Source organism: Microtus oregoni, unplaced genomic scaffold, assembly GCF_018167655.1.
Source record: "Microtus oregoni isolate MIOR12 unplaced genomic scaffold, Mior012 000045F_ref0000178, whole genome shotgun sequence".
Lineage (NCBI taxonomy): Eukaryota > Metazoa > Chordata > Mammalia > Rodentia > Cricetidae > Microtus > Microtus oregoni.
Window position 1 is genome coordinate 1100579 of NW_024543219.1, and position 20605 is coordinate 1121183.

Genomic DNA, 20605 nt, shown 5'->3' on the forward strand with positions numbered 1-20605 from the left:
ATTCCAGGCAGGCTAAAAAGTACAAATCATTTTACTAAAGATTACATACGTTCTTATTCCCAGTAACCCCTGGAGATCCCCAATTTACTTTCTGCTCTGGGGAAGCATGTTCAACTGACAACTGACTAAATTGTGTAGCCTTACTTTTTTGTTGTATGTAACAAGACCTGTAAACAGTTAACTAGAGAGTCAATTTGAATCCTAGTGAGTGACTTTATGGTTAAGGCTTCTTTCCTCCCTAGTAACCCAGTAGTTATAGTTGGTGCTTTGTTTTTCCATGCTGGAGAACTTTTTTTTTTTGTACTGGGGGTGGACATTATGGTTTTACCCATGATAAGCAAGGAGTATACCACTGAGCTATTTCTCCAGCCTAGTTTTACCTTTCACCTTGAACCACAGTCTCACTGAGTTGTGCAGGCTGCTCCTGCCTCAGCCTCCTGAGTAGCTGATACAGTAGACCTGTACCACCAGGCAGCCCAACTAGGAGATGCATCTTAGTCCAAGCAGGTCATCTTTGGTTGTTAGTACCTCTGATTTTAAGGTATAGTGTAGTTTATGAATAATGGCTAACTTGGTTCTTTGTTCATTTTAAATAGGTTTAATCTACTCCTAGTAGAAAACTCAAAATTATGTGTGCCTTTCTATTCACTTTATATTTGTAAATATTACTTGTTTTGATATGTAATGTGTAGGGATAAGTAGCATGTCTAAAATAATGATATAACTGTTAAAAATGTGCTCAAATTTAGGAAATTCCACTTATTATAAGAAGTGTTTAAAATCAACACTGCCAGTGGAGTAAGATTTGTAATCATTGGTATCAGGACTAGAATCTAAATACTACATCGGACAACCAGGCAGTCAAAACACTTGCTCTTCATTGTAAAGGTTCTTATAATATACACTATTGCCTTCTCTTGAACATTGAGGTGGGTTGAGGCTTTGCTGAAAGGGCTTGGAATCTGAGGGCAGGTCCAGATGCCGTGAAGGCCTTTTCTAAAATATTTTTTGTGAGCTTGAGTAGGAAGGTACTAACAATGTGTATATAATGATGTAAGGTAATTTTGTACACACAGCACATAAAATGTTAGCATACAGACAAGGAAGTTTCTGGCAGCTTTAATTTCCCTGCAGATTTCAATTATCTGTGCTAGCTTGCTTTCTTGGTCTGTATCACTGGACTTCTATCTCAAGATGCTCTTTAGCTGTTACCTAAATTACTTTTCTCTGAAGTTCCATGTTAGAAATTCAAGGGCTGTAGACATTTTCTACTCTTAAAAATTGTATATTCTCAGGTAGAAATTTCCACTCATCCTTGTGTTTTATAGTTGTTTTTGTGATTTAACTTCTCATTTGAATATTTTCTTCCTTGAACATAAGGCTTTGGCAGCTCAAGTACGTCTGGGTTTAACTTCAGCAATCCTGGCATCACGGCATCAGCTGGTTTGACATTTGGGGTGTCCAATCCTGCCTCTGCGGGGTTTGGAACAGGAGGACAACTCCTTCAGTTGAAGAGACCTCCAGCTGGAAACAAAAGAGGAAAGAGATAAACATACGGGTCGATGTGTTGGGAATGCTTAGCAGGCGCCGCTCATTCTATGATTCTATTTTTCTAATGATGTAGTAATTGAACTGCATCTCGGGAGATTTATAAAGTTTTGATATTCTTACTCTGGAAATTGAACTTTGTTTACCTTACCAACATCTTTCTTGTGAATTCAAAATCCAGTTGCAGTTTTGTTGCTATTATTTTTGACTCTCCATGTAAGAAATATTGTGAAATTACTGATTGATAGCAGTTAAAAAAAAACCCATCAACCTATGATTTATTCTAGTGTTAATAGCAATGCTTTTGTGGCTAAGGTTTATGCTGTGAATACATGCACATTGATTTCTTACACAGATTGTATGAACTCCATGGCTTTTGTTAGAAGTAGTTTGTTCCTTGACAAGGCCTTTAGAACTGTGCTGCAGGGCATTTTGTGGATATGTATGTAATTATATATAGAGTAATGCACACAACGTGTGTGCACATGAAATATATATTTACACACCTACAACTCTTGCCTCAGACTGTTCTCCTTTTCTAGTGTAATCAGTTACTCATTTTTATGCTTTAGATCCTCAGTGCTTATCGGAGGAGCTCGGGGTACCTTGTCATTTCATTTGTTCACTAGAAGTGATTATTGGCATAAATATTTAATCCATTCAACTTTATTTATATTTTGACCCTTAGTAGTTACTCCAACTGAGGAATGCTCTAAGGTTCATCAAACAGATTTTAGAAACCTTTATTATCCTATATATTCTCATGGTACTACTATGGAATCTTTTGTCATAGATGCGATGGACTTTAAGGAGTGTATGTGAACTCCAGACTCATGCTCTGGGGCAAAGAGCTATTAAGCCAAATTGAATCTATGCAGGTAAAGGATGCAATGTTAACTGAGTGAGAACTTGTTTAGCTGTTCCAATACAGAATTCCTTTTTATAGGTCTATTGAGAAACCAAATGAGGTGGCTTCTCAGCCTCTTAATATCTTAAGTGCTTAATTTGGACTAGAGAAACTGCATTTTAGGCTAAGTCATTGTAGCAACCGTAAACTTCCTGGTTTCAAGAGTGGGTAGAGTTCCAGGGAGTGCCACAGAAGTATGTTAGGTTGTGTCTGTGACCTCTGTCTGTGCCACCATCTGGTGTTGAGTGAGTGGAGAACATCGTAGAGGGAATTGCTATAGGACTGTGTCAGCATGAAATGTCGCTCGATAGTTTCCCGGTGTAAGGAAAACATGCAATTGTACAAAAATAGGCTAATTTTTTATGTAGAACGTTTCATACATAATGTTCATCAGTGAATATTTTCAGAATCATTTTTCACCGAGGCACCTTTTTTCTAAAATAGGTGTGGTGTATATAGATGCATATATACACATATATTTTTAGTATAATGTTAGTTGGGTTTGAAGTATTGCTGGTCTGTTTTATTTATCTGCATATAACTGATTGGCATTCCTGAATTCAATATTTGCATTTTGATGTATTAACATAAGGAGAGCTATCTGTCTCTGAGTACTAAACTTGTTTTTATTTGTATATTTTTGTAATTCTGCAATCCTCAGTCTGGATTACAGGGGAGGATAGGAAAAAGGTGTACTTTGACATTTTAAATTACTGTCAGTTACATATACCATTACAAAAATAATACTGCTTTGTTGTTTTTTAAGGACATTGTAATGTGTGCTGCAAATACCTGAATATTTATATTTCTCTTTTTTCTTTATACATTTTCATATGTTGAACCACTGGAGACTTGTAATGTTCATTTGTGGTAGGAGTCAGTGTTGTCCTTGTCTCCTTTGTCTTCACCTGTCCAGAGCCTGTTATGGAAACAATAAAATGGTTAGTTGCTTTCAATCCTTGTAGGTCTCAGCAGTTGTACATATATAATTTTGTTATTGCTTCTTTGTTCTCTCTCTCTGTCGTTTCTTGAGACAGAGTTTCTCTGTGTAACCGCGGTGGCTGTGCTGGAACTTGCTCATGTAGACCAAGCTGGCCTCACTTCCTTATTCTCTTTGGTTGACTTTTAGTGTTTTCTACACTAGTAAGTTATAGTCTTGCTTTCTTCTTTTGTTTTTAACAATCTAAAGAAAATGGAGTACATTCTGTCTGGGCAAATGGCCCAGTTGTTAATGTGCTTGGCAAGTGAGCGCTCTGTGTGTGTGTGTGTGTGTGTGTGTGTGTGTGTGTGTGTGTGTGTGTGTGATGGCCCGCCTGATTTCAGCCACGTGAGCTGGTTAGGGAGACTAGCCACACCAGCAAGCTCTGGGTTTGACCAAGAGACCCTGCCTCAATGAATAAGGTAGAAAAGCATTCAAGAATGAGTTCTAGCTTCAACCTAAATGTACCCCCCCCCATACATATAAATGGGAAGAGGGAAAAGGAGGATAGTAAGTTCTTTGTTTGGTGTTGTCTTCTAAAAAATATCATTACACATCATAATTAGGCAGGTGGACATGGGAGTAAAAAGCTAAGGCTCCTTCAGTTAGCCTCAGTCTTACCTGACCAAGTGTGCTCTTTAATTGCTTGGGTCTGTCTTGCCACACTGTTCTACAAATACCCTTTCAGTGTGTATGAGTGATCATTCTGCTTTTTTTTTCCTGCGGTATTCTCATTTTATTTTCTCTTAGCTTCTTTTCAACAAGCAGGTTGCTAACAACAAAACTATCCTATGACTTTGATTTCCTTTGTGGTATATTAACCCCCTCTTCCCATGTCAGTTGACGGAGATCGCCATTCGTACACTTTCCCTCTCCTCCCTACCCCAATGGCTATTCTCTGTTGTTGGTCATTGGGTTCAGTTCTGTAGTTGTGGTGAGTATCCTTGCACGTGGCATGGTAGGAGGCCCCAAGAAGTTAACAGGAAATGCCGCAGCTGGTCAGCGCTTTGCGGTATCTCACTATCCTCTGTCGCTAGATTCCTTGCCCCTGCACGACAAATGGCTTGTGGTTAATTCTGCTGCTTGCTTATGGGGCAGTTGAGCAGTCTCTATTAAACAAGCACAGTATAACCAATCAAAATACCTATCCCTCTGAGTTGCTCTGGCTGTGGATAAGGGATCAGAGCAGGTTAAAGGCTCTCTGTTCAGCTGGATGGCCTTCAGCCTGTAGACTGTTGTCTGCTGGGCTGTTGTATGCATACAAGTAAAACTACTTCTTGCTCTCAGCTTGGGGTTTTCATCCCTTGGTTTCCTGTGGCATTTCTGATGAATTGACCAGGAAGTGGTTTCACTTCTTTTTTCTTTCTCCTCCCCCTCTTCCCCGGTGTGTGGGGGGCTGTGTTTTCAGGGCTTCGGGAGTGGCTACTTGCCTGGCACAAATGGGCCATTTAATCTGTAAGATCTTGATTGGCTTTTCTTATTGACTTTTCTGGGGAACTGGGACAAAGCTGAATGTGCAGCTGAATCCAGACCCATGAACCAGGTCAGATCTCATCAAATTGGTAAGAACTCAGTTCGTATGGTTTTGGTTCTAGTTAGCTCACTCCATTGAGTGGGAGAGAACAGTTGTCTAAGAGTCCTAGAGCTGTCTGTGTAACCTGGTTACAAACAACAGGACAGCGGCTCTGCAGTGACTTCTGAGCATCGGGCAAGGGGTGGGGGTGGAGTGAGTGTATTCTAACTGTGGACAAAGGGTGGAGAATCCTGTATATTTGAAGAACTGAGAAAGAGCCGAGTGTCGTCTACTGGGTGGCCAACAGTAAGCCTACACCTGTAGATTGTATTACAAACAATTTCCAAAAGGGGTATTCAGGGTTTGCAGTGAATGCGAAACTCCCAAAAACGTGGGCTTTTTGTGAAACATACTGGCTGAATTTGGAGGTGGGACAGCCCCATGATAAAGAGATAGTAAGGTGTTTAAGACAGGAGATTGAGAGCACCCCGGCCACAGGACACTGCCCTCTCAAGTATGTGCTGCCTAAAAGCCTGCTTGGAAAAGAACTGTAAAACATGGTGGTAGGATAATAGTCTTCTTAATATAGATCAGAGCATAAGCCTGCCATGGAACCTCTTTGAGCTGAGGAGCCAGGAGAAGTCCTACCATATATACAGTTGTACCCCTCTCACTGCCGTCACCGATGCCATCCCCACCTGTGGGAATGGAGCCCCGATACTCCAGCCCTGCCAGTGCCAGCATCATCATGAGCACTCTTCAGCAGAACCATCATTTCTAACTCCCCTCCTTGGGAACAACCATTCCTTCCGAGACCCCTGGAACCACTAGATATAACTTCCTACACGCCAGTGGGAAAGAGTAGAGAAAGCCAAATCCCAGCCCATTGGACATGATAGACACCCTGGATGCTCTGCAGGTACCATTCTGAGAGATTTGAACAAATAAGAACAGGTCCTAGGAGACAGTGTACCAACTTTTCTGCCACTGACTTCTTAAACTGGAAAAATCACACCCCTCACAAAAAAAGGCCCAGCCTTGACTCAGTGCATCTCTTATCCAAACCCAAGTTGGTAACACATGGACAGGTTGCTTACCACTACTCCTAAGCATGCTTAGCCCCAAATGATGACATCCAAGGCCTGCTTCCTCAGGAGGTCCCTTTGGGACCCCATTGATGGGGGTGGGGTGGGATTGGAGAGGTTCAGGTGATACACTGGAGATGCTTTTAATCTGAAACAAAAGAGGTAGAAAGGCAATAAACATGGGGGGGGGATCTGAGAAGTGCTTTGGGGACCTGTGGAGAGCCTCTGAAGCACCCCACACTCCATTTGACTTAATAGCAGCTAAGAAAGTTGCTTTCTTGGAAGGATAACAAAGTCAATGCAACCTGGGTTGGCAAGGTTTAGAGCCTTCAGATGCAAGTTGCAGAAACTTGGGGAGGTTTTGAATGGGTGCCTTAGAAAGTTTCTGAGACTAGGAAGCCAAATGTGAGGCCGATCAAAGGTTAAAAAGAAAAGTAAATGTGCTGTTGTTGCCCTGGTAGAACATTCAGGGCACACATGGGGCAGTGTTCACCAAACTGGAACTGAGGCCAATAGGGAGGATGGCAGGACCACCTTGATCGGAGGTGGAATCGGTTCAGCCAGTGCATATTGCCATAGAAAAACTATTGGAAAAATCAATACCCATGCAAAGCAGAGAATGCCTGCTCAGGTCCCAGGCAAGGAGAGCCTGGATGGTAGCAGCCTAGACTCTGAAAGTCAGAGGACCCAGGAAAATGAGATTATAGGCTTAGCTGATAGAGAAAACTGAGGAAGAGTAGACTAGGTCTATTCCATTGGGCCTGAATACAGTCAACTTCTGGAGCTGGACAGTTGACCTTATATGGATGCTGGGACCACCTATTTGTTAGTGACCATGGCCCCATGACTGGCTGTTGGGCGTCTAGGAAACCATGAAGTTATCTGTTACTTTCTGTATCATCCTGATTGTATAGTGTCCCTGCTGGGTCTACCTGGGAAAGCTGCAAGCTCAAATAACCTTTATTTAATTCCCCAGGACCAGGAAACTTAAACTCCGGGAAGACCTGAAACAAAAGTGTTGACTCCTACTGTCCACTGAGGGAAGGAATGATGACTCTTTGGCCTGGCTGAGAAGCCACAACAGGCACCTGAGCTCCCTCTCACATTTCTTGGGTTATGGACTGGGGTCAGCTCACTAGGGCTCTCCTGAAATATTCCTCCAATTAAGACCAGGGATAGCCCTCTCATCAGAGGCAATATTCCTCTCAAAGAGGCATAAGTTGGGCTTTAAAATGTCTAGAAAAACTCCTAAAATACAGAATCCTTTAGTCCTGTCAAAGAGGTTGGGGGACACCTCTCCTGCCAGGCCAGAAACACAGGACTGATGATCACAGGACTTAGGGGCAGTGAATCACAGTAACGTTTCATCCAACTGTCCCCTGCCCTTACATCGTCCTTGAGTGTCTGATCCTGCTGAGGCTGTTCACTTTAGATGGAAAGAATCAGCTTCTGGATTCACACCCCCCCATCCCAACAGCCTATTTTTGCCTTTCAATGGGAAATTCCTGAAAACAGTGACAAAAGTCAATTAACTTGGACCAGATTGCCCCAGATTTTAAAATTCCCTTACCATTTTTGGCACTGTGCTCATTGACCAGTGTAACTGTAGGCTGCTCCAATATGTAGATGATTTACTGCTGGCCGGAGCCACCAAAGGCTGGAGAAACATAGCACGCTCTATCCTGCTATGGAAAACTGAGTGTTAGCGCTAATAAGAAGCCCCTATCTAGCCAGGTTTTCTGACCTTCAATCCCAGGACTTGGGAGGCAGAGGCAGGCAGACCAAATTGAGTCTGAGGATTGTCTGGTTTACATAGCAAGTTCCAGGCCAGCCAGAGCTACATAGAGAGACTGTCTCAAAACAACCCCCATGCCATACACACAAACACACAAATCTGACAAGAAAAGGTTAAATATCTCAGGTTCTAGTCGCAAGGGCAACTCCAGCTTAGTCCTCAGAGAAAGCAGGCCATTCGCTCTGTTCAGTTCTGCAGACCCCCGTGTCAGAGGTTTCTTGGAGAGATTTGTCAGGGTTACCAAATTTCTCTGTCCTGGCAGGGGGGTGGGGGACACGTCAACAGCTTTATAAAGGGGCAGAGCAGGGAGAAAGCCTTGCTGTGGAGAAAAAGGCCAATAAAAAGCTTTAGAAGAAATCAAGCTTCTGGTTTCTTGTGTGTAAACATGCTGTCAGATGTGGGGTCTCTGCCTTCCCCCATAGCTTATCTTCATAGACTGTTGGGGCTGTGACTTTGTGCCGGCTGCCCTGCCTATGTGCATCCATGCCACAGCACTCTTGGTAAGGCCGACAAATTGTGAGGATTTAACTCTTGGCTCCATTTCTTTTCCATATTGGGTTTCATAGTCTAAGTTGATGAGGACAACTGACCCGGTTTCTTCCTCAAGAGGGCAGCAGATCTCATTGCAGATGGTTGCTGGGAATTGAACTCAGGACCTTTGGAAGAGCAGGCAGTGCTCTTATACTGACTCACAAATGCTAGGATGGCCAGATAGCAGGGAATGCTGTGTGAAGCCCATGCATTTGCCTACAAATGGTTCAAAATCTAAACCCTGCAGCATTGCCTGTTGGGCCAGGTTAGCCAAGTCATGACCCGTTGATGCCGTGATGAGGTATTTTCTGGCAGGCCAGATCTTACAGACATACCTAAAGATCCTGATGTAGCCTGTCTTATTGATGGCAATAATTTTATAGAAGGAGAAGGGTACTCTGATGACCCTCAATTCTTCCACAGAGGCAAAGAGTCTGCCCAAGGGGACCAACACAAAAGGTAGACCTCAGCTTCCATAAGAGTGCCGCAGGTGGCGGTGGGATGAACGGGAGCAGATGTACAGGTTCGTGTGCTGCACCTTGTTGCTTGTGCTCAGGGCTGTATATAAAGACAGGGGTTGATCAACTCGGGAAGGAAAGGTATAAAACACAGCAAAGAAATCAGAACTCTTAGAGGATGTGTAGCCCCTAAGCAGATGGCTGCTGTGCAGTGCTGGGGACATCAGAAGGGAAGTGCTATAACTTCCAGGGGAACTGCAGAGAGGATCAAGAGGTGAAACTACCGGAAGGGCAGGGCTGGCAGGTGCTACAGTCCCATTATTACCCAGCCAGCCAGGGAAAATGGCTTGGCTTAAGACTGAAAATGGGAACTCCCGTGGGGTGGTGGAAATTTCAAAGATGAGGATCACCATTGCTGAAGCCATTGCCTCTGTATGGGACCTCATGTCAGCTGGACATCTCTGGAAAGTATGTTAGGTTGATACTTATATTCCTGTTTCCCCATGTGGCTTGACGAACTTGTGAACACCCGTGCCTGGAATAACCTGTTGGAGGAACCCTATTTGAGACTGTGGTTGTTGACTTTACAGAGCCCCCCAAGCTAGGGGCAGCAAATGCTTGTTTGTCTTTGTATGTGCATCGTCAGGTTGGTTAGAAAGAAGTCTTTTTTATGCTTATGGGAAGGGCATCTGAAGTAATATGGCTTCTAAGAGAAGTAACTTCTGGGCATGGGATTCCTATTGCTCTAGGGTCAGACATTAGACCAGCATTTGCAGCAGAGGAAGTACAATTGGTAGCTAGGGGGTTAAAAATCACCAGGAAGCTACACAAATCCTACCATCCATAGAGCTCTTGAGAGGTGGGGTATGTGAACAGTAAAATTACAAATAAGCAAACCGGCAAAAGGCTCACTAAACATTGGGACCAGTTGTTGACAGTTGCTTTGTTAAGAATCAGATCCACTACCAAACAGACAGGGTTTTCTGTTTATGAAATCCTTTGTGGGCATCTTCTTGTCAGAGGAATACAGGGGAATTTAAAAGGATTGGGCAATAGCACTTTAAGACAGTAGATGCAGGGGCTACGCTCAGCCCTGCTCCCATTCCTCACAAAGCCAGGAAGCCTAACTCCAAACACACACTCCTTTAAGCCAGGAGATGCAGTCTGCATAGAAGAATGGAATGCCCAGGCCCTGGAGCCTTTGTGGAAAAGTCAACTCACTGTTACTTTATCCACTCACACTGCAGTAAAGGCGGCCAGCGAGACTCCCAGGATTCATCACAGCCAAGAGAATCCAGCCTCCCATAGCTGGGAATGTACTCTTGATCCAGCGACGCCGTGCAAGCTGACCATCCGAAGGAATCTAGCTGCACCACGAAAGGACTTGAAGAGATCAAGAGACACAACTAGACCAGAGAACAGCAGCAGCCATCTCCAGCAAGCTGACTGACCCACTCATGCTGGAACCTTGGGGAATCAGCCATCGGTGGGACAAAAGCTGCTGCTCTTCCTACTGGCTCGTGAATGCATTACCAATACCTTGCTCTTAGCTCTTGCAATCCTCCTGCTTTGGGCGTTAGCTACAGGTGGCTGCCCCAGCGGACTGGTGGCCAGAGGCTCCTGTTAGCCATCTCTTACCTTTTGCAATCCTCCTGCTTTGGGCCTTAGCTACAGGTGGCTGCCCCAGCAGACTGGTGGCTAGAGGCTCCTGTTAGCCATCTCTTACCTCTTGCACAAGATACATGGCTGTCAATCTGTTTCTGGTAACTTGGCTCTCTGTCACGGTCTCTGAACCATTCTGCAATTCTTGCATGGGGTTACCTGGATTCTGTTCTGTCACACTCATTTTGAATCTCAGGAAAATACCTGAAGAACTTGACTCTGAAGACCAGTGTACCTGTTTTAACCCCTAGTACCTGCCCCCTTTTGTGAGTGGTTAGAAATTCAAAGATGGAACAAAACCCTTTTACAAAAACACAGCCTCTGATCCCTCTGCATCAAAGACAATCTCTTTTGATGTATATGGAATCGTAAGACAAGCTCAGTCCATTACAGCAGCTTATGTGGCAGCCTCCAACAAGGACAGTCATACAGTCAATAAAATAATTCCCATATAAACAATCCTAATTTGTGCTGGGTCTAGAACAAGCTAGCTATAAAATTCTCGGGGGCGCCCGGTTCCCCAAAGAAACTGAGGACAACAGAGTAATGACATATCTTCAGTTGAGTAGTTGGGGTGCCTCCAGGTGGATGTAGCCACACCTTGCTGTGAGTCGGCCTGAATAGCATTTTGACTTTACTGTCTTTGAACCAGGAAGCCCAGAATCGAGAAAGGTCCTCTGTTTGAAATATACATAGTCAGTTTGAACTCAAGGACTTTCCTGTAGGTTGAAGGGTTAATGTCTTGCACTGAGCCTCCGCCCATGCAGCCTTCTTTCTCCTGTGAGGGTGTACTATAATGAGATCAGATACCCCACCTAAATACAGGGGTCTGGCTCCTCAAAACTTAAATCACTGGGGAAACTATCACTTCACCTGTGGAAATCTTGGCATGTTTGGGCCAGAGGCTTTAGGATGCTACCACCCAAAGAACTCTGGTGAGTATCTCCTCACTGCTATGAACCCAACTCCCATCCACTGTCACACCGTTCTCGCCTCTGACAGGGATGGGATGATGTGGAGCCCCATGTGGAGTGTGTTGGCTCTTTGGGAGAATAGCATGAACTCCACCAAATTAGCCAGACCTCTGCGTAACGATGGTGCCACATGGCCTTTCTCCTTCCTACTCCCTCTGGAACAGAGAACAGACAGAGGATGCGTGTGCAAGGGCTGGATATTCAGGGAAAGAAAAAACACTAGCTGTAAAAACTAGTGACCAGTTTTTATGACTCAATATTCTCCGGTCCAGTCACTAGGATAGTAGATAGGTCCCGGAGCTAGCACACTGTCTCTGTATGTTAAACTGCAACATTAGGTCACACACTGTCTTTAGATTTATGATTAATACAACTTAACCCTGCTCTTGAGTTGCTAACTAATCAACAAGACAAGATATATAGTGCAGTTTATCAAAACCATTTGGACCTGCGTCTGTGGAAAGTTCAGCCTACGCAGAACAGCAGAGACTGTAGAGGGCATCGCAGATGGGGTGACAAAGCTTGCTCATCCCCAGTCCAAATTTGAAAGACTTTGGGATCCCTGGGATTTATCGGAAGATGGTTCTGGTGCTTGGGGGAATTCAAAAGCCTCTTAGGTGCTGTGCCTTTTGATCCTGGTTGGTTGCTATTCTGCCCTCTAGTTTCCTTGGCTAAAAACATCTGTGCTCATAGTAGAAGGCACAATTGAGATAAAAAACTGACACTTACGATGAGATGGGAATAAAAGCCTGTAAGCCAAGACGATGTGTTGTGACCCGAAAAGGGATCTAGCATCAAAGCCGGGGAATGGAGCAGAAGGGCCTCCGGAAGCAACAGGCTAACATTCCTGAGACATCTCACTGTGCCTCTTCCTTCCTGCACTATAAATGGCTTGTAAATTCTGCTGCTTGGGTGAAAAGTTCTGCCTATGGGGGAACTGGGCAAACTCTATTAAGCAAGCTCGATAAACCAGTCCAAAATACCTATCCCCTCTGGATTGCTGTGGCTGGGGGTAAGGGATCAGAGCAGGTTAAAGGGCTCTTGTCCAGCTGGAGGCCTTCAGCCCAATAGACTTGCCTGCTAGGCTGTTGTATTAACACAGTAAAACTGCTTCTGGCTCTCAGCTTGGGGCTTTCTTCTCTTGGTTTGCTGTCTCTTGTGTCTATGTTTAATGCTTCTTTGCGATTGATTCTCAAAAGAATTTGCTAAATGGCGTGTAAAGTTCGTTTTAAAATTAGACTGTCTCCCGCCATTGTCCTGCACATCACTACCGGTGTGTAGCGGCATCCATTTCCTCCTCAGATTCTTTGTAATTCCAATTCTCAGCTGAAAATCAGTAGTTGCCGGAGTGGAGCTTTTAAATACGCGTGCCCACACATCTTAGCTGTGTGCATTCGTGTAATTGCATGCAGCAGCCTTTGCCTTTTTGAACACCAAGTCACCTGGCAGTTTTTCCTTGGTGGCTCATAGGATCTCTGTTAATGGGTACTGAGATTTTTTTTTTTTTAATTGCTGTGAGATGTCTGGAGTCAGCTGGGTTCGGAACCGTGTCTTCACACTGCGTGATCTTTTCTAACCCAGACCTCAGCCCTTTCAGCTGAAGGTGAACCTGATGTGCACGGTGGTTGTATTAAGAAAACGATGTACCAGAAACAGCTCAGGAAGAGCCCTGTCTTTTGTTCATTCTCTTTGCTTTTGTGTGAGGTGTCTGTTCTAGGACACACTGATTCGTGTGTTAATTTTCACTGACAGTTCCGCTCATTTGTGAACGTTAGCTGTTTTCACCCCACCCTCCTTTCTCCTCTGCCTCCTCTCCTATGGAAGCCCTGTTTCCCATCAAGCCCCTCGTTTATTACGTGTGCATGGGGGTTTGCCTGCATGTTATGTCCATGCACCACATGCATAGCTGGTGCTGTAGGAGCCCACAAAGGGGCACTGGATCCCCCGGAACTGGAATTACAGACAGTTGTGAGAAGCCATGTGGGTGCTGGCCGCTGAACCTGTGTCCTCTAGAAGAGCAACCAGTGCTCTTAACCACTGAGCCATCTCTCCCGCCCCAGTCCCACTCCTGTCATTTCTCCCTTTTGTGTCATTTACTGAGTCGAGTGTTTTTTTGTCTGAGCACGAGTGGGAAGCTCTTTACTGGAACCGGGACCACATATCACAGCTGTGGGAGGAGTGGGACCTTGCTGGATGTTTTCATTGTTCAGTTTATGGTTTGCTATGTCACTCAAAGTCATGTCTTCCTGGCTCTGCCCCTGAAGCCTGGGTTACAGATGCTCACCATTAATGGTCAGCATCTGGGACATTTGCTGTTTAAGATAAGCTTTTTTTTTTCTTTTTGTTTGTTAGTTTTTTGTTTGTTTGTTTGTTTTATTTTGGTTTTTCAAGACAGGGTTTCTCTGTGAAATAGCTCTGGCTGCCCTGGAACTCACTCTGTAGACCAGGCTGACCTCGAACTCACAGAGATCCGCCTGCCTCTGCCTCCTGAGTGCTGGGATTAAAGGTGTGCGCCACCACCGCCCAACTAAGATAAGTTTTTTTTTTATCAAGCTTGATTTTTCTTTCGAAAGTCTCAACTGAGATTTTGATTGTATTCACAATTAGCGTGCTGCTCTGAAGAGAAGTGACATCCATGTAAAACAGTGGTAGGGCACTTGTCTGGCATGTAGAAAGCCCGAGTTCCATTCCTGCTTCCCTTCCAAAACCATGCATTGCAGATAGCTAACATCCTATCCATCTCAAACTATTTATTTATTTATTTATTTTTCCCCCAAATGTGAATTTGATACTTAGGAAATACTGTTCTAAGATACTTATCTTGTGATATGCTCTGTGCCAGTGCTGGGCTTGCATCTGTGTTCCTCTCCTGTGTGTAAGCCAGTCTGAACCCAGTTGAAGGCTTGTTCAGAAAGTGGTCCCTATGCAGTACAGGGTGTCATGTTTACTGTGTAGAAGCCGTTCTGGCTGCCACACTTGGCCCTCACGTGCCTGACCTTATACATAGGTCTTAGTACCACCCCATGAGCAGAAATCTCTCGAGGTTCTTCCTTTGTTTCATTTGTGCCACAATGAGATTGAACGCAGGGCCTCACTTAGGAAGGCTCTACCACTGAGCTATGCCCCCAGCACTTTTTTTGTTTTATCTTAAAACCAGGTGTTGCCCAGTTGCTCAGACTGGCCGTGCACTCTAGCTCAGTGGACCTTAAACTTGTGATTCTCCTGCCTCAGCCTTCAGAGTAGCACAGGTTATAGACCTGTGCCCCCAGGCCTGGCTGGAAATCTTTAATTTATAGATGAAGGAACCGAGGCTGGAGTTAAGCAACTTGAGGTCATAGGACTGGCTGGCCATAGGCCTGAGGGTCGAACCTGGATCTGTTTAATTCTGAAGAATGGTTTACGGCCTGTGCCTGCGTCTTGGCACGGTGCATTGATGATGTTCATGCCCAGCTGCTACAAAGCACAAGAGGAATGGAGTCACATGACTTATGTGCATGATTGTAAGCAAATCACAGACTGTAGATCAGGGAAAGGGAGGTAAGTAGCCAAGGCTGTGGGATTTTTAAGGGGAAAGTGGGTACAAAGGGTGTCCTGAAAAAGAGGACATCACTGAGAGTTTCATGGAGAAAATACACTTACCCTAGCAAGCAGGGTTGGGGGTTTGTCTGCCCTGGAGAGGGTTGAGGGGCGGCTGTAACTATTTGATTTTTAGGAGATGTTGAAGAGACGTTTACAGGAACATCTACAGGAAGCTTGTGTGACTCCTGCTGCAGACTGGCTCTCTCACCTTTGGCTAGAACTCCAGCGGGCCCTTGAAATAGCCTAAGAGAACCCATAGGATGAAGAGAAATGATTGCTGGTCTAGAACGGCCTGCTACTTTTCTTTCTCGCTCTCATGCATTTCTTGCTTTTCTAACTGGTCTACTTGTCAACGAAACCAGAATGTCTTCAGCGGCTCAGCAAGGTCGCAGTGTTCCCGTGTGTTTGAACTAGTGATACTTTCTTGTCCGTTTCCCTTCGTGGTAAGTTAAATGATTTCAGTACACATTTTTCGGTCACACGGTGTTGTCAACCACTAGTGTGAAGTTAGTGCTGTCTGTATCTACTGGAAGTTGTCAGCACCGAAGCAGGTAGGACCTCCTCTAGGTGCTCCATATATTATTTCCCCAGCCCTATGAGGTGAGTACCACCTCTAACATGAGGAACTGGGCACAGAGACAAATACTGCAACAGGGACTGAACGAATAAATGGATAAGCCTAGATTCAAATGAGCAAGCTATGATAGGCTTTTAACTACACACTGTAAGAAAGGATTCTTGTTAATTGATAGAGTTGCAATTAATCTGCTTAAGTGGCAACAAGACAGTAGTTGGTTTATAGCAATGAGGATGAGTTTGGTTTATGAAGCATCACAAAATTAAAGAGCCAAACAATTTAAAGTAATCCTTGAGGTTGCAGGGGTAGCTTAGAGGTGAAGCATTTGCCCAGTACACATGAGGGCTTGGGTTCAGCACTGTAAATCATCTACATTTGAACATATTAAAAGTGCTCCAAAATTTAATTTGTGCTCCACTCTCCATGTCCCTGTTAAGCCTTTTTCATCTTGTTCCATAGTTCTTTGTGGCTTACAACTGTTTCTTTTGTTGACAATTAGAAGTTGTCCTTCTGCTAGGATAGTTGATGTTGGTGTCTAGTCATGGTAAATCTAGTTTACCGTGTGTGATTTTCTTTGCCCTTCATCTGGCGACAGAAGCAGCCCAGCGAATGTTGTGCTAAGGCATGATGCTAAGACACACTCACCCCAGGTACCTTTCACGCAGAACCTTGCAGTCTGTAGTTCCCCGTGTTAATACTGCTCTCTGTGAAAAGAAAGCTTCCTCTGTGGCCAGTAAGCATTTTCCCCACCTGTTTCTTTTGCAATTTTGCCCTGTAACTGAACACAAGGACTTAAAGATACTAAATCCAGATAGAAAGCCCAAGTGTGAATTCCACATCTCCGCAGGTCCTGCTTGGAGAGCGAACCCCACTGGACCTCTGGACTGTGCTTCCTGGAGGTAATGGTTCTGCTGAACTTTAAAAACTGTCACTTTAAAGCATATTTTGTACTATAACTACTATGAGTGTATACATAAACTTGAATACAATTTAAAACATGATTGGAAATTATCCCTGTCTTATTTTTTATTGAAAAGATATGAATTAGCACATGTCATCTTATTATGGTATTTCAGATAAAACTGTTGATTTTCACCCCTTCTTCTCAGCCCTCCAGCCCCTCGTGCACTCTCCCGTACTCCATAGCCCCCTTGACACTTTCCTGTCCTGTGCGCCCTGGTGCCCACCCTCCACTGCTCAACTTTGTATCTGTGGTCTTTCTAGTTTCAGAAGTGTGTCGTCTCTCACTTAAGTGTACACGTATATTATAAGCCAGGATCCACAGATGAGATGACATGATACTTTGTCTCTGTGAGTCTGGGTTCTTGATTTAATCTTCACGCTTTCAGGGGTCACCCATTTTGCCTTCATTTCTGGAGACGCCCCACAAACACACAGTCATCCTTTGAAATGTGCCTTTAATGAGAGTTTCAGGCAACGTGCTGTGGGCATTTGGGCCCCTACCTCCCCACCGACCTCCTCCCAGATCCACCCCACCTTCCTACCACAACAACCTTTTCAATAACCTGCTGGCTCTGCTTTGTAACTATCCATACACTTATGGGTGTGTGTGTGTATATACACATACATACTGGGGCTGTCCAGAAGGACATGGTCAGCCTACCAGGAGTTTGCACAAGCCTACCTAGTCTGCACCCTTGAGGAAAACTCACTCTCCTAATCCCAGAAGCTTGTCCATTGCTCCTCAGGGGTAGAGCACCATGCACCCCTTCCAGTCCATTACAGAACATTGGCCTACTTGATTTTGTTTAGGCAACCACCGCTGTGTGGCCTCATGAATACCAAGGCCTGTCGTGCCCAGAAGACCCCATTCTCCCTGCTCTCTGGTGCTTCCAATCTTCCCACCTCCCTCTTCCTCAGTAGTCTGTGAACCTTGTGGAGGTGGTGTGGTACAGATGTCCCATTGTGGCTGAGTGTTCCACTCACACATTCTCGGCACTTCGACCAATTGTGAGCATCTGTGATACCCACTGTCTACTGCAGAAAGAAACCTCTCTGGTGAGGTCAGAGCTGCACCAGTCCACTAGTCCAGCTAGGAGCTGGGAAGGTGGTTTGACACTGTGCATTTAGTGGGGTAAAAGCAGTAGGCTCACCTGTGAGTGTGTAAGCTCACCAACTGTAGGTTCTTGGCCAGATTTACTGTACCAGGCACATGTTTCTTCCTATGGATCAGGGATTAAATCCAAGCAGACAGCAGTGACTTCCCCTCATGACAGCTGTACTTCTATTGCATGACCTATCTTGCCACGGTGGTTATTATTGTAACTCATAGAGTTCACAGCTGAGTAAGGCCATTGATAACTTTCCCCTACAGCAGCCTGCATCACACTCTCCAGTAAGAAAAACTAGTCAGCAAGAAAGAAGCTTTCTGGTCAGTGCCAATTTGACCTCCCTGTGAACTGTGACCCAGGTCTGTGCTGTCTTCAGCAGTGGGGGTCTTACCATCAATTTCTGATGAGCAGTCAAAGCAATGGCAATATCCCATACTGTTTGGGGTTTCTCTGTTTAGCAGCTCAAGGGAAGTACCCTGTACCTGGCACTGGAATCTTTATTTGACAGCCTAGTCTTCTGGAAAGAGCATCACACCTCATAGAGGATAACACCAATTAAACTCCTTTATATGAATATATATTCATATATATATACATTTATGTACATATATCATGTAAAGGAAACTTTAAAAATTATAGGGTTTCCATGTGGTTTTTTAAAAAAAATCCTTTGTGGGGCTGACTGCGAGCTTCTGCCCCACGTGTTCGACTTGCTATGATGGAAGTCAAAGAGAAGAAAAAATTCACGGGACAAAGGCCAAAGACAGCACAAGGATAGAATAGATTTCATAAAAACAGTGATTCCGCTTCTTCAAAAACCATCCCGAGGAAAGCTGGTAAGGAAGGTGGGCCTTAAGTCACATCTAAGAACTTTGAGAAAGGCGCCACCAAACCTGGCAGAAAGGGTGTAAAGCAGTTCAAGAACAAGCCACAGGGGGGCAAAGGACCGAAGGACAAATTCCAGAAGCCAAATAAATTCAACAAGAAGAGGAAATTCCAGCCAGATGGTAAAAGCGATGAGTCAGCAGCCAAGAAACCCAAGTGGGATGACTTCAAGAAGAAGAAGGAGGAGCTGAAGCAGAGCAGGCAGCTCAGTGATAAGACCAACTATGACATCGTGGTTCGAGCAAAGCACATCTGGGAGAGCTTGAGAAGGAAGGACTGTGACAAGGGAAAGAGAGTGAAGCTGATGAGTGACTTGCAGAAGCTGATCCAAGGCAAAACCAAAACTATTGCCTTTGCACATAACTCAACACGCGTGATCCAGTGCTTCATCCAGAATGGGAATGAAGAGCAGAGGAAGCAGGCTTTTGAAGAATTGCAAGGTGACTTGGTTGAACTAAGTAAAGCCAAATATTCCAGGAATATCGTCAAGAAATTTCTCATGTATGGGAGTAAACCTCAGATAGCAGAGATAATCAGAAGTTTTAAAGGTCACGTGAGGAAGATGCTGTGGCACTCGGAGGCATCGGCCATCGTGGAGTATGCGTGCAATGACAAGGCCATTTTGGAACAGAGGAACATGCTGACAGAAGAGCTCTATGGGAACACGTTTCAGCTTTACAAGTCGGCCGATCACCCAACTCTGGACAAGGTGCTGGAGGTGCAGCCGGGAAAGCTGGAGCTTATTATGGATGAGATGAAGCAGATTCTGACTCCCATGGCCCAAAAGGAAGCTGTGATTAAACACTCACTGGTTCATAAAGTATTCTTGGGCTTTTTTACCTTTGCACCCCCAAAACTTCGATCAGAATTAATTGAAGCCATCCGGGAAGCAGTGGTATACCTGGCCCCCACACACGATGGCGCCAGAGTGACCATGCACTGCTTGTGGCAGGGTACACCCAAGGACAGGAAAGTGATTGTGAAAACAATGAAGACCTACGTGGAAAAAGTGGCTAACGGCCAGTACTCGCATTTGGTTTTACTGGCAGCATTTGATTGTATTGATGATACTAAGCTTGTGAAGCAGATAATCATATCAGAAATCATCAGTTCCCTGCCCAGCATAGTAAATGACAAATACGGGAGGAAAGTCCTGTTGTACTTGCTCAGTCCCAGAGATCCCGCCCACATGGTTCCAGAAATCATCGAGCTTCTGTAGAAGGGTGATGGCAATGCACACAGTAAGAAAGACACCGCCATCCACCAGTGTGAGCTCTTGGAATCCATCTCCCCAGCTCTGCTAAATCACCTGCAAGGACATGTGCAAGAGGTGGTGCTGGACAGGTCTGCATGTGTGTTGGTGTCTGACATCCTAGGATCTGCCACTGGAGATGTTCAGCCTGCCATGGATGCCATTGCCAGTTTGGCAGCTGTGGAACTGCATCCTGGTGGCAAGGACGGAGAGCTGCATGTTGCTGAGCATCCTGCGGGACATCTCGTTCTCAAATGGTTAATAGAGCAAGATAAAAAGAGGAAAGAAAATGGAAGAGAAGGCTGTTTTGCAAAGACCCTTGTAGAGCGCGTTGGCATGAAGAACCTCAAGTCCTGGGCCAGCATCAACCGAGGCACCATTATTCTTTCCAGCCTTCTAAAGAGCTGTGACCAGGAAGTTGTAAACAAAGTCAAAGCTGGACTCAAAAGCCTGATTCCAACGTTGGAAAAAAACAAAAGCACCAGCAGAGGAGTGGAAACTCTGCTGGAGAAGCTGACCGCATAGGCGTGCTGGGCGAGAAAGCTTGGGCCCGCTTCCATGAAGAAGGGCAGATCCCCATACTCATAACTGGACACTCTGTACATGCATTCTTTGTTAAAGGATCTATTTATATAAAATTGTTTCTGAAAGAGAAAAAAATCCTTTGTGTTATTTCTCAGCCTTCTTTTCTTTCTTATCCTCCTATCCCTCTTTCCACTCAAACCTGATCTTTTTCTAGTTTCTTGAATTCCATAGGAATCTGTATAAACACATAAACATATAAATCT

The 20605-nt window shown here is 44.7% G+C and overlaps 2 protein-coding genes across 2 annotated transcripts in view; both read left to right on the top strand.

The window, feature by feature from the left end:
• The window catches only part of Nup58 (nucleoporin 58), a 34693-nt gene extending 31282 nt beyond the window's left edge, over positions 1–3411 (top strand). Inside the window, exon 15 of the mRNA XM_041633924.1 lies at positions 1381–3411. Within this exon, the coding sequence (XP_041489858.1) occupies positions 1381–1550 (170 nt within the window). The 3' untranslated portion in view covers positions 1551–3411. The remainder of the gene's footprint in view (positions 1–1380) is intronic.
• A 14984-nt stretch (positions 3412–18395) lies between these two features.
• LOC121434938 (pumilio homolog 3-like) lies at positions 18396–20344 on the top strand. The gene is given in 1 exon segment (XM_041633923.1): positions 18396–20344. A coding segment is annotated over 1 exon segment (1947 nt). The 3' UTR covers positions 20343–20344.
• Positions 20345–20605: the final 261 nt, after the last annotated feature.